The sequence below is a fragment of the Microcebus murinus genome, chromosome 14 (assembly GCF_040939455.1).
Source record: "Microcebus murinus isolate Inina chromosome 14, M.murinus_Inina_mat1.0, whole genome shotgun sequence".
NCBI classification, from domain to species: Eukaryota; Metazoa; Chordata; class Mammalia; order Primates; family Cheirogaleidae; genus Microcebus; species Microcebus murinus.
The window spans coordinates 67,551,826-67,565,242 of record NC_134117.1 but is presented as its reverse complement, the minus strand read 5'-3'; the positions used below and the strand labels follow the sequence as shown (position 1 = coordinate 67,565,242).

The 13,417-nt window shown below is 43.0% G+C and overlaps 1 protein-coding gene and 1 long non-coding RNA gene across 5 annotated transcripts in view; one reads left to right on the top strand and one right to left on the bottom strand.

Annotated features, from left to right (window-relative positions):
* Window positions 1-1,393: 1,393 nt before the first annotated feature.
* Window positions 1,394-7,847, bottom strand: LOC105884253 (uncharacterized). Its single transcript, XR_012922911.1, has 3 exons — window positions 7,698-7,847; window positions 2,887-2,947; window positions 1,394-1,928 (listed from the first exon to the last, which is right to left on the bottom strand). It is a non-coding gene; the product is annotated as an uncharacterized LOC105884253 (long non-coding RNA).
* Window positions 7,848-7,863: 16 nt separating this feature from the next.
* WAPL (WAPL cohesin release factor) overlaps window positions 7,864-13,417 on the top strand; it is an 84,791-nt gene continuing 79,237 nt past the window's right edge. For 2 of the 4 annotated variants that reach the window (XM_076010195.1, XM_076010192.1), the window contains exons 1-2: window positions 8,141-8,397; window positions 11,108-11,628. In XM_076010195.1, the coding sequence (XP_075866310.1) occupies window positions 11,130-11,628 (499 nt within the window). In that variant the 5' untranslated portion in view covers window positions 8,141-8,397; window positions 11,108-11,129. Of the gene's footprint in view, window positions 8,003-8,140; window positions 8,398-8,452; window positions 8,848-11,107; window positions 11,629-13,417 lie in introns of those variants that run through there. The other 2 variants (XM_076010193.1, XM_076010194.1) reach the window with 2 other exon arrangements.

The following is a 13,417-nucleotide window of genomic DNA, read 5'->3' as shown; positions in this document are numbered from 1 at the left end:
ATATGCGTGAGCCACCAAGTTCTATGGGTTTTGATACATGTATAATGACATGTATCCATTGCTACAGTATGATAGAATTCTTTTACCACCCTATTACCCTGTACTCACCCCCTCCCCAAATCTCTAGCAACCACTGATCTTGCTACTATCTTTATAGCTTCCCCTTTTCCAAACATCATATACAGTAGTTGGAATCATATAGTATGTAGCCTTTTCAGACTGGCTTCTTTCACTTAGCAATATGAATAATCTATGAATTCATATCTTTTTTCATCTTTTTTTAAATTTAAATTTAAAATTTTATTATCTTTTTTTTCTTTCTTTTTTGCCTCTAAAGGGAGTTGATACAGTTATGTGAATTCATATCTTTTTGTGGCTTGATAGTCCATTTCTTTTGGAGTATTCATTGTTTATATTTTCCTTCAACAAATATTTACTGAGCTTCTTTCTATAGCACTACTGCCAATACAAACATAATGCAAGCCACAAATGTAACTTAAATTTTTCTAGTCGTCACATAAAAGATAAAAAAGAACATGTGAAATTAATGTTGATAACATATTCTATTTAACCCAATATATCAATATTATCATTTCAATATTTAATCCATACAAAAATCATCAAGATACTTTATATTCTTTTTTGGTACTAAGCATTTGAAACCCATTTGTGTATTTTACATTTTTGGCACATCTGAATTTGGACTAGCCATATTTCAAGTGCTCAGTGGGCACACAGCTCTTGGCTACCACACTGGACTGTACAGTACCATGCTGGGTACCGAGCATACAGCAGGGACCAGAACAGACAAGATTTCTGCCTTCACACAGTTGACATTCTAGTGTGGGAGACATAGTAAAGAGGTAAGGAGGCTGGGTATGGTGGCTCACGCCTGTAATCCTGGCACTCTGGGAGGCCGAGGCAGGAGATCACTTGAGCTCAGGAGTTCAAGACCAGCCTGAGCAAGAGCGAGACCCTGTCTCTACCAAAAATAGAAAAATTAGCCAGGCGTAGTGGCATGTGCCCGTAGTCCCAGCTCCTCGGGAAGCTGAGGCAGGAGGATCGCTTGAGCCCAGGAGTTTGAGGTTGCTGTGAGCTATGATGATACCACTGCACTCTACCCAGGGTGACATAGTAAGACTCTGTCTCAAAAAAGAAAAAGAAAAAAAAAAGAAAATAAGCCAGGTATAGTGGCTCATGTCTGTAATCCCAGCAACTCGGGAGGCTGAGGCAGGAGGATAACTTGACCTCAGGAGTCTGAGACTGTAGTGAACTATGATTGTGCCATTGCACTCTAGACTGGGGGACAGAGCGAGACTCTGTCCCCCCGCTCTCCAAAAAAAAAAAAGAGAACAGAAAGAAAAAAATGCAAATATGCTGGTCTTATGATAGAGACTGGGCAACTGCTTCAGATTTCTGGGTAGTCAGGAAAGCCTTTCTGTGGCTGAGACCCGAAGCAGGAAGCATTATCCATAGGAAAATCACTACTTGTGCCAACTATCTATTGCCACAATGCTGTATAACAAACCACTCCAAAATTCAGAGGCTTAACATAGTAAATAGTTATTATTGCTCTTGAGTCCACAGGCCAGCAGGACAGTCTTCAGGTCCCAGGAGGGGACCATACGTACATCTCTGAGCAGCTGCAGGTCAGGTAGGTGGTTATGCCGATCCTAGCTGGGCTTACATGTTTGGGATCTGCTGGCTGCTGACAGGTCAGGGAAGACCTGGGCTCTTTTCCTTGTGGCTTCTCCTCTTCCATTAAACTAGCCCAGGCCTGTTCTCATGGCAAAGGCAGGGATCCAAAAGAGAATGTGGAAGTTTTCAAGGTTTCTCAAAGCTCAGGCTGATATCACTTCTGTCATTTTCTTTTGGCCACGGTAAGTTACAAATCCACCTGAGATTCTTGGAGGAGCTGCAAAGTAACACTGCAAAAGGTGTGGCAATAGGGAGGGGTGGAAAATTCAGGCAATTTTTGCAATTAACCTCCCATATTACTTAAAAAGGTTTCAATTCCACCAGGAAACTATTAATATAACAATTCTAAACTTGTACATTATGTGCCCAATAAAATAGCCTCAAAATACAGAAAGAAAATTAGAACTACAGAGAGAAATTGACAAAATTACTCTCATAGTGGGAGGTTTCAATGTGTCTTTTGCAATTATTGATAGATGAAACAGACAAAAAATTAGTAAAGATATAGAAGAGCTGAACACAATTTAAAGCTCATATTTACAGCATAATTTCTGTGTGCAAGGCACTATTCTAGGTGTGCTGGGCATATAACATCCCTGTCCTTATGGAGTTTATATTCTAGTAAAAGGAAATAGATAATAAACAAGTTAATATTTAAGACAAATATGACTCTCAATGGAGGGAAACAGCAGGGAATGGAGATACAGGGTGCTAGATGGCAGGCTGAGAGTTTTAACTTAAATAGCTTGGTTTGGAAGACTCTGCCAAGGAGGAGACACTTGAGCAAAGGCTTGAAAGCATGGAGGGAATGAGTCATGAGCATATCTTGAGGACTAGCAGAGGGAAGAGGAAGTACAAAGGCCCTGAGACAGGAGCTGATTTGGCATGTTCTAGTGGACAGAAGCAGGATTGGCAAGGTGGGATGGGATAGAGGTCTTCAGGGGCCAGAACGTGCCTTTTGGCTAAGGTAAGGATTTTGGATTTTAGTCTTAGTGATGGGAAGCCAATGGAGAGTTTTTAAGGGGGTGGGAGGAGCCCATCATACAGCATTAGGGGTGAGGATACTGGGGAGAAAAGGGCTGTTTCCCAAGACAAGGGTCAGGAAGCCAGACCTCTTTGAGTTTGCTCTTTGAGTTGCTTGTCAGGCAACATGCCCAGGGGAATTTTCCTTCCTTTGTCTTCACCTACCTAGACAGCAGTTTATTCCCCAAAGGATGTTGCTATCTCCAGAGAACATATTCCAATTATCCTAGAAAATAAGGTAATTGGGATTATGATAGTATTCATCTTCTCAATTCTCAGAATGAAAATCTATCTAAGGCAAGAACAAAAGGTAACTCCAGAAAACACTCCCCTCCCTATTGGGAAAACTCAATCAGTCAACACTTTATGGAGCCACCAGGTTATGTGAAACTATTGTTAGTTTCAAGTCACTTTCAAGCCATAAGCTTACATGAAAGAAGTAAATAAATGGGTGTCTTTATTCAGCAAATATTTACTGAGCAGCTACTCTGTGCCAGGCACTATTCTATGTGCTAGGGATATAGCAGAAAATGAGACAGGCAAAGATCCATGCTCAGAGGAAAGACAAACATGCAAAACATGTTATATGTTAGATGGGGTAATAAATGCCATGGAGAAAAATGAAGCAGGAACAGTGAGAATTTGGGAGTGGGTATGCTGCAACGATTTAAAATAGGTTAGTGGGGGAGATTTATTGAAAAGATATCTGAATGGAAACCTAAAGAAGGTGAGGCATTGAAGTGAATGGTATGTGAGGGAAGTAAGCAGTAGGCAGAGGGAATAGGAAATGCAAAGGCCGGAAGGAGTCAGCGTAGTGGCAGAACAGAAAGAAAGGGGGGACTGTGTCAGAGAGGTAAGGCGAGGTTCTGGCCCACATCCTGTAGCTCTTGTAAGACTTTGTGACATAACTACTATAACATGCAAGTTACGATTTATAATTTTTTTTTTTAATAGACGAGGTCTTGATCTGTTGCCCAGGCAATAGCCCGATCACAGCTCACTGCAGCCTCAAACTTCTGGGCTGAAGAGATCCTTCAACCCCAGCCTCCCGAGTAGCTGGGACTATAGGCATGCACCATCACGCCCGGCTAGTTTTTCTATTTTTTGTAGAGATGGGGTCTTCCTATGTTGCCTAGGCTTGTCTTGAACTCCTGGCCTCAAGTGATCCTCCTGCCTTGGCCTCCCAAAGTACTGGAATTACTGGTATGAGCCATTGTGCTCAGCCCAATTTATAATTTTATTCCACATTATATGGCAAAGAAAAATTGACTGTTGCCAATATGGTAATTCCTGACTTTGAGTCCTCTGAACTGAATTCTATAGGTTGTAACACATTTTACTGTACAGGATCAGAAAAAGATTTAAAAGGCCTATTTAGCAACTCTAGTTCTGATAGTTCCCATGCCTGGGCTAGAACAGGACACAGCAATGGCCGAACAGATGCCTTCCATTACTTTTCTTTGCAGAGCTTTCTTTTCTCAGCTGGAGGAAAGTACAGGCATGAACCCACTCAAGTGGGGCTAGGTAGTGGGGTTCTACTCTCCCCCAGGCAGGGCCACCTACAGCATCAAAGGGTACTATTATACAAACTTGGCTCAAATCCATGATTTCAGTTTCTTGCATAAATATGACCCCTTTAGTAGGAAAAAAAAATCAGACATCTGAAAGCTTGCATAGAGGCATTCTAGCAAAGAAAAAAGTACTACTACTTGCTACTTGGTGTTTGTTTGAAGTAGATTCTTATGAAGGGAAGATAGCCATTCTAAGAAGGGGTTGGGATAGGGGAAGGTGAGTGGAACATGAGCTGAGAGAACTAAGAGAACAAAAACACAACCAAAAGCTGCTTGCTGGCTCATATGGTATCTATACTGGAGTCCAGTTTGCTCATTCTGGTGTGGAACTCAGGACCATGGCAAGGGAATGGGGTGCCTTCAGGGCATTTGCCTGCCTCAGCAAACCTGGGAGGTAAAGGGTTAAGGTGGTGGTACAGCCTGCAGGGTCGAGAGTCAGAATTCCCTCCATGAGGAGCCCTACCTAGAGGTGGTAGGCTCTCTACCTGTCTGTAGTATGGGGCACATGAGAGTAGAGAGCCCTAGCATAGCTCTGGTTAATATTCACATATTAAGCTTCCATATTAAATACACACACATTCACACACAATTTTTTCCTTTTCAAATCATGTAATACTTTCTACCAAATCTGAGAATGTCCCCAAGCACTAATGGGTATCCAACTTAAGAAAAAGTTCGGCTCCCTTATAAGTTGCAATACCTTGAGCAAGTGCAAGCCTCTCAATTTCCTTACCTTTAAGACAAGGATAACAGCTTGGGACACAGAGAAGGCCCCTGAAGAACCTAGCATCATACTTGATGCAAAGATTCTTAATGTTTTTTTTTTTTTTGAGACAGAGTCTCACTCTGTTGCCCAGGCTAGAGCGTTAGCCTGGCTCACACCAACCTCAAACTCCTGAGTTCAAGCGATCCTCCAGCCTCATCCTCCTGAGTAGCTGAGACAGGTGCACACTACCATACCCAGTTAATTTTTTCTATTTTTAGTAGAAATGGGGGGGGGGAAGTCTCGCTCTTGTTCAGTCTGGTCTTGAACTCCTGACTTCAAGCAATCCTCCCTCCTTGGCCTCCAAGAGTGCTAGGATTACAGGCATGAGCCACTGCACCCGGCACAGGTTCTTAATGTTCTACCTCTCCCTCCCTATCCTCACAAAAGATATTAAATTGTTGTAAAATGCTATCAGTCTACTTTAAATCAGTGCTTGTCAAACTTTTATTTATTTTTTTGAGACAGAGTCTCACTCTGTTGTCCGGGCTAGAGTGCCGTGGCGTCAGCCTAGCTCACAGCAACCTCAAACTCTGGTACTCAAAAGATCCTCCTGCCTCAGCCTCCCACGTAGCTGGGACTATAGGCATGTGCCACCATGCCCAGCTAATTTTTTCTATATATTTCTCTTAGTTGGCCAATTAATTTCTTTCTTTTTTTTTTTTTTTTTTTTTTTAGTAGAAACAGTGTCTCGCTCTTGCTCAGGCTGAGTTTTGAACTCCTGACCTTGAGCGATCCGCCTCCCTTGGCCTCCCAGAGTGCTAGGCTTATAGGCGTGAGCCACTGCGCCTGCCTGGCCCTTATCAAACTTTTATGTGTGGACCAATCACTTGGGGGAATCCTGTTAAAGTGTAAGTTCTGGACCAGGCAGGTGCCTACCCTTATACTGCTGACTGAGGATTATTCTTTGGCAAGAATCTGACGCTACTAAGTTCCATTACTTAACACAACTACCGCACAAAAAGCTCTCAAAACGGCTCCACAGACTATTTCTTTAAACAATTAACCCTTCCACTAGAACTTCATGCAGTCACTGACCCTGCCAAGTGTCCAGCACCAGAGAGGCCAGGCATAATGAATACATCCTTTGGTCTTGGACGTTCACAGTACCCTCCTATAGGACCTTGCAATTGTCTGGCCACCTCTTTTGGCTTTTTGATCTCACCTTTTGCCTCTGATGATAATTACCCTTTAATTAGCACCCACCACCATGTCATCTAAATAATTATAGTAAGTCTGCACCTCTGCCAGTGATCTTCAAACAAAGCAATAAAACAAGATCCTAAACCACCGATTTTTTCAAGAAAGAAAAAAACTGACCCAAATAAAACAGTCATGTGAGTACTACCACAGTGGAGGAAGAGACAGACTTGTTATAATTTCCATTCATTTAAGCTATGGAAGAAGTTGATTTGTTTTGAAACAAGAGGAAATACTGATACAGTATTTCGGAAAATGTAAATGTCAGAATATAAATTTTGCAAGCAGTCACGTAAAACAATTCAACCACACTAAATCCACCTTAATCTCTTGGGAAGGGCTGCAAGGTCTCTGAACCATTTTTTCTTTATTCGGAGGTTTCCGATTATATTGGAGGAAGCTTGATAACTTCTGGGTGCATTCAAAGCAAATTGTCCATTTGTTTGCTGTTTTCCTTCAAGAGTTAAAAAAAAAAAAGACCTAACAAATTTGTGGAAGGGGCAGGCTTTTCACTGAAAGCAATTAGTAGTTTTCTAATTTCCCAGGTGGGTCTCCATTAACCGCGTAACAGCAGGGCTGTCTGAGTCCGATAAATCATGCACCTCTCTTAGAGGGATCTAGAACATTGTTTTCCCATTGCAGCCTTAAAAAAAAACAACTTCCCAATTTTCTGAATTAGGTAGTACACTGACATGTAAAAAACCTCAAAAAGGCGTGCAGGGAAAAAGAAATACTCCTGCCTCCCATCATCCACCAGCTCCCCATCCTCCCCAAAGGCAATCTCTGATTCATTTACTTAAACTGTTTATTATGGAAAATTTCAGATATACAAGTAGAAGACAGATAGGATTGGCGCAAGTGTTTGCATCACGCTGCGTCAACAATGAAAAACATTCCTCCAGCTAGTGTTATTCTCCAACCCCCTCCCCCCTCAGTTTTCCTGGGCGTCTTCTAAAGTAAATTCCAGACACCAGATCATTTTATGTCACAACTTTAGCATGTTTTTTTTTTTAAATGATCACATTACCGTTATCACACCTAACAAGGTTAATGATAAATCCTTAATACCATCCAATATTCTCGGGGTCACTTTTAACGGGTGAGAGGCAGACGGAAGAACTCCAGGGTCAGGACTGAAGGGTTGGGCGTGGGGCGCAAAAAACGCCGGGGGCAGACACCGCTCGCGGCCACGGCGGTCGGGCAGTCGGCGTCCCGCGCCTCCGCGTTCCCGCCGTTGTTATCTGCGTCAGGCCAGGACCGGTAATGCCGGGTCGATGGAGGCCCCGAGCCGCGAGCTCCCCGCCTCCCTGCTCCCGAGCTGCGGCCCCTGCAGGCCCCGCGCAGCTGCACACCCCAACGTCCCCAGACACCGGCGGGTCCCTGGAGGGGAAACGATTGATACAGCTGCCTGCACTGCGCCCCCCGCCCACCCTCGCGGGCACCTGCGTCTCCCGGCGGGGCCGGGAGCTTGACACGGCTCCCGAGCCCGTGCGGGCCAGGCCCGCTGCTACCGCGCCGCCCGCCGCCCGGTCCCCTGCCAGGTTCTCAGCATCGCGACCTCGAGGACCGGGACTACAACTCCCGTCGGGCCCCGCGGCCGGGCCAATGGCGGGCGCCGGATCATGCGGGGCGCGGCGCCTGCGCGGCGGTTTGAGTAAGCGGCCGCGCGATTGGCTGCGGGGTCGGGCGGCCGCGCGGGGCCTGTGGGAAGCGGAGTGACGGAGCGAGCGGCTGTTGGAGGAAGGAGGTGGGGGCCGGGAGCGCAAATGGCGTTGAGATGGTTCAGGGCCCTGTTCAAACTCCAGCGCTGACCATTCACTGGCGGAAGCGGCGGCGCAGGAGGCGGTGGCGGCCCAGTAGGGGCACGTAGCGGGCTCCGGCACCAGCTCGGGCGGCGGCGGCCAGGGAGGGCTAGGCCCGGGCCCGGCCGGTGGCGCTCGAGGCGGGGAGGGAAGTTGCGGGGCCGCCGCTCCTCCCCCCCTCCACCGGGCTTCCTATTTACCGAAAGCGGAGCCCCTTGCCTCCCTTGGCGCACCAGCCGGCCCTGCTCTCTGGCGCGGGGCTCTCGCGTCCGCCCGCGGGCCGTTGGGAGCGGGAGAGGCGGAGGCGGCCCGTGGCCAAAGCACCCGCCAGGCGCCGAGGGTAAGTGAGGTGTCGGGCGGCTGCCTAGGCCGGGAGGGAGCCAAGGAGGGTAGGGGAGCCGGGGAGCTGGAGGGGGCGATGGAAGTCTCACTGCCTTGCCCACCGGCCTCTGAGGAAGTTGGGCATGGGGGCGAACTGAAGAACTCTTTTTTTTCTCTCTTATTTTCCTTTTTTTGAGTTTTTTTTCGGGTGGCTTCTGATTAACTTCCCTCCCCAAACCCAGTCAAGTGTGTTGATTTCAGCCCTGAGTCCTTTCCCGTGGTTTCCTCCGCCCCTGGCCGCCACCGAGGCCTTGCACTGCCCTAGGGATTCGGTGGCAGAGGCTTCCGGGGCGTCGAAAGCGACATCCCTTTCCTGGGCGGTGGGGGTAGGGAGGAGAAAAGTTGCGTGAGCTTCCAGCCCGAGGGGGCCACCTCTTCCACTGCCTCCTGGCTCACCGGCCGCCCCCAGGTGAGGATTTCTGGGTGGTTAGGTTTGGCCCTCAAAGTCCCTGGAAACTGGGGAGACGCCAGATTCGGGTGGAAGTTAAGTGCGAAGACTTTTTTTGTCTGTAATAACCCCAGCTCACTTTCTTCAAAATGCGACCTGACTTTGGCTGAGGGGCAAAGGCCTAACGACTGAAAAGATCTAGTCGTGAATCATTCTTTCCTTTTTAGTTAGGACGGTTTTTGGAGTTCGAAGCCTGATCAGGCAAGATAGCTTGTATACTTAAAATATGATGTCAAATATGTCTGCACACTTACTTTTGAGTTTATTAGTGCTTTACGCTTAGATAATGCCATTTTAAAAGTCTGCTGACTTTTTAAAAAAGACATTTTATTGTGGGAAACGATGAAGACAGTCAAAAGTAGGGAATATTATATAATGAACTCCCATGTACCTATCGTTTGGATTCAGCAGTTATTAACTCCTAACCAAACTTATTTCATCTATAAACTTCCCATTCCTTGATGTTGGAAAATTGCTGACGTTATTTCATCGATATTTCAGTACATATTTGTGAAAGACATGGACTCTTTTTTGAAAAACTACAATTTTCTTGTCAGACTTAAAATAATTAACTCATTAGTATCAGATATTCATCTGCAGACTTTAAACTTTTGACAGTGAATGCTTTGTGATTCTAGGATCATTTTGACGAGTGTTTCTGATGTTGGCTTAAGGGAGCTCAAGTCTAGATTTTTGGTTTGGCCTTTAGTCAGCATTTTTAGATGATTACCTCGTAAATGTATCCAAAATATTTTAGCTTTGTTGGTGTATCTGTAAACGTAGGTCTGCAGATCTCTACATCCTTGAAGGAATGAAGAGAAATCAATTTATTTTGTTGTCTTGGTAGCTGCCCAGTGTAGTTTTGTATAGGTTATACTTAACAAGAAAGACAATAAGATCCGCTAAATCTACCGTAGAAGGGGAAATAAGTCTCCCTCAGGAAAACTGTTTTCTGGTAGCACAGAGGTGTATGATGACTATATATTTTTTGTCAAATTAGAATTGGCTTTTTACCGAACATTGAGGGGAGAATTCTCCACTGAGTATACATAAAACTAATTTGGACAGTGATTCATTGTAAGTTGTAAGAATTTAAGTTAATCAAGGGAAAACATTAAAAGTATAGATGAAACCATATTCAAAAGTGTAGATCAACTATCATTTCAATTGTTGTAAGTTTCAAAGTAATGAAGTTTTTCAGGCCACTAGATGATTCATTGTTTTTAATTGTATTTCATATATTGATATTTAAACTGTAGGTCAAAGTATAAGAAATGGGTAATGATTGATAGTGTTCAAAAAGTACTATAACTTGTTTTTAAAAATGTTTGACTCTTGATTTACTATCCTGAAAATTTTTTTTGTCTTATTATGTCATTATGTGTTAATAATTAGATAAATCAGATGAATTGATTTGTCATTTATAAATTGGGGAGGAAAATAAAGGTTGCTTGCTTCTATTCCTGTAGTAATCCATGGAACTGGGTGATATGCTGGAGTTCACCAGAAAATGTAACTCAGCAAATGAGCACAGCACTATAGGGACAAGGAAGATAGAATAAGGATGGTTTCTTGCGCTTAGGGAGATAACCACCTAAGGAATATTTTTTAAATCACAGTCCAGATTATATTACACCAAGAATGAGAATCTTCAAGGTTGGATTAAAAGCTGCAAGTTGTATGTAATACATAAGAAAATAGCACCGTTTTTCTGACCTTTTTTCTCATATGAATAAGTGCTGTGAAATTTCAAAGAGCTAAATTTAGTCAACTATTTGACATTTCTGCAATCCTGAAAAAATTAACATATTGTGCTTAAAATTTTATATTAGGGGTAATTACCCAATTCACATTATTTTTTTAAAGGCGAAACTGTTTATTGAATAGTTGGTTCATTTGGAACTTTAAAATGTTTCATGATAAGTTGATTTTATGGATGTTGTATTATAAGTTGGTTTGTCGTTAAGTTTTTTTTACTTTGTAAGGAGTGGATGACTATGTACTCATCGTAAAAAAAAAAGTTGACATATGGAAGCATATACAGTAAAAAATGAGCTTCTTTATCCCCTTCCTCATATTTATTTAATCATTTTTAAATGTTTGTATAGTGAATGTCAAAAAGTCATATGGGGGAGAATCCCTAGTTTCTTATTTTTATATGCAGTGTTTAACACTTGTTAAGTATTTATGATTATATATTTCCTTAAATTTTTTTTCACAGAGAATATGAAACAGGTGTCAAAATGACATCCAGATTTGGGAAAACATACAGTAGGAAAGGAGGAAATGGCAGTTCAAAATTTGATGAAGTCTTTTCCAACAAACGGACAACCCTTAGCACAAAATGGGGAGAGACCACATTTATGGCTAAATTAGGGCAGAAGCGACCCAATTTCAAACCAGATATTCAAGAAATTCCAAAAAAACCTAAAGTGGAAGAAGAAAATACTGGAGATCCTTTTGGATTTGATAGTGATGATGAGTCCCTACCAGTTTCTTCAAAGAATTTAGCCCAGGTTAAGGGTTCCTCTTATTCAGAATCTAGTGAAGCTGCTCAGCTGGAAGAAGTCACTTCAGTACTTGAAGCTAATAGCAAAAGCAGTCATGCGGTGGGTGAAGACAGTGTTGTATCTGATAAATGCTTACCTTTGGAGGATACTTTCCTTGGGAAAGAAAAGAGCACAAACCGAATCTTAGAAGATGATGCAAGCATAAGTAGCTGTGCTAAATTAATGACTTCAGGTAAGTTTTGATTTTCTTTATTCTGAGCCAAGAGTGCTTTGTACAAGCAATTTATTTAAAGGACTTAAATTCTAAAATATATATAACTTGTGTTTTCTTTCTTCATTTATGGTTGAGGACTATTGATAGTTTTGTAAGAGATTTAAGAATTTTAAAGAAATCCATTGGTGTTGAAATTTAAACAATTTGGATATTAATGTTTCTAGACTATTACCCAGCATACATTGTGGGAACAGTCTTTCATAAATCCCTAAACTCAATTCTGATAAAAAACATCTCATTTTGTTGTGTTGGGATTACACAGTATCTCATTTCTATTACTGTTGAGATTTGGATGGTTACTGATAATAAAAATGAGATGAGCATTTACAGTGAGGATTAGGTAGGAATGTTAGACCTTTCTTCCAAAACTAGTTCAGAAAGATTAAAGAAGTATTGAGTGGAGACAGTAAAGAATTGAACTTGGCTGGGCGAGGTGGCTTACGCCTGTAATCCCAGCACTCTGGCACTCTGGGAGGCCGAGGCAGGTGGATTGTTCGAGGTTAGGAGTTCGAAAGCAGCCTGAGCAAGAGCGAGACCCTGTCTCTACTATAAATAGCAAGAAATTAATTGGCCAACTAATATATAGGAAAAATTAGCCCGGCATGGTGGCGCATGCCTGTAGTCCCAGCTACTGGGGAGGCTGAGGCAGCAGAATTGCTTGAGCCCAAGAATTTGAGGTTGCTGTGAGGTAGGCTGACGCCACAGCACTCACTCAAGCCTGGGCAACAAAGCAAGACTGTCTCAAAAAAAAAAAAAAGAATTGAACTTACTGCAATTGAGATTAGTTTGAAGTCTGGGGCCAATAGCAGTTTATATTGATAGATTTTAATCCACAAAACTTGAATGTAAATTTGTAAATATGAGGTCTAATATTGTCTATAACAATATTTTGTTAATACCCCCCACTCACTTCTGTAAGGGGTTTGATAAATGATAATGGTGTAGGTGCAATTAACTAAAAGACTAAAGAGCTAAGATTGAAGGTGGCAGGGTAGAGGTGGGGCAGGAGAGCCACCCTATTATCAGTAGGATTAAGATGGCACTATACTGTAATTGAAAATAAATATTGGTTCTTATTTATTTTTTGAGACAGAGTCTCGCTTTGTTGCCCAGGCTAGAGTGAGTGCCATGGCGTCAGCCTAGCTCACAGCAACCTCAATCTCCTGGGCTCAAGCAATCCTCCTGCCTTAGCCTCCTGAGTAGCTGGGACTACAGGCATGCGCCACCATACCTGGCTAATTTTTTCTATATATATTATTTGGCCAATTAATTTCTTTCTATTTATAGTAGAGACGGGTTCTCGCTCTTGCTCAGGCTGGTTTTGAATTCCTGACCTCGAGCAATCAGCCCTCCTTGGCCTCCCAGAGTGCTAGGATTACAGGCGTGAGCCACCATGCCCGGCCTAAATATTGGTTCTTGACAACTTGGCAAAGTTTAGCAATAATGAAAAGTTATATAGATCTCATGTTTTGAAAGGAAGTAAAGTGAAAACTTTCCTAGCACTTAAGAGGAATTTGTCCTTTGGAGGCTTAATATAAGGCACATCAAATAGTACAATGAATGGGCTGTGCCTTGCATAGTTTTACTAAAAATGCTGAGCATTTTTTTTACTTTTTTCTCACACTTGGATGAGAGGATGAGCCAGCTGTTATTGTCATTGCCTTGATCCTCTGGGTTAATTCTAATTTGGCTGTCCTTACCGCTTTGCCCACATTTCTCCTTTTGTTTATGAGTTAAGGCTAGGTTA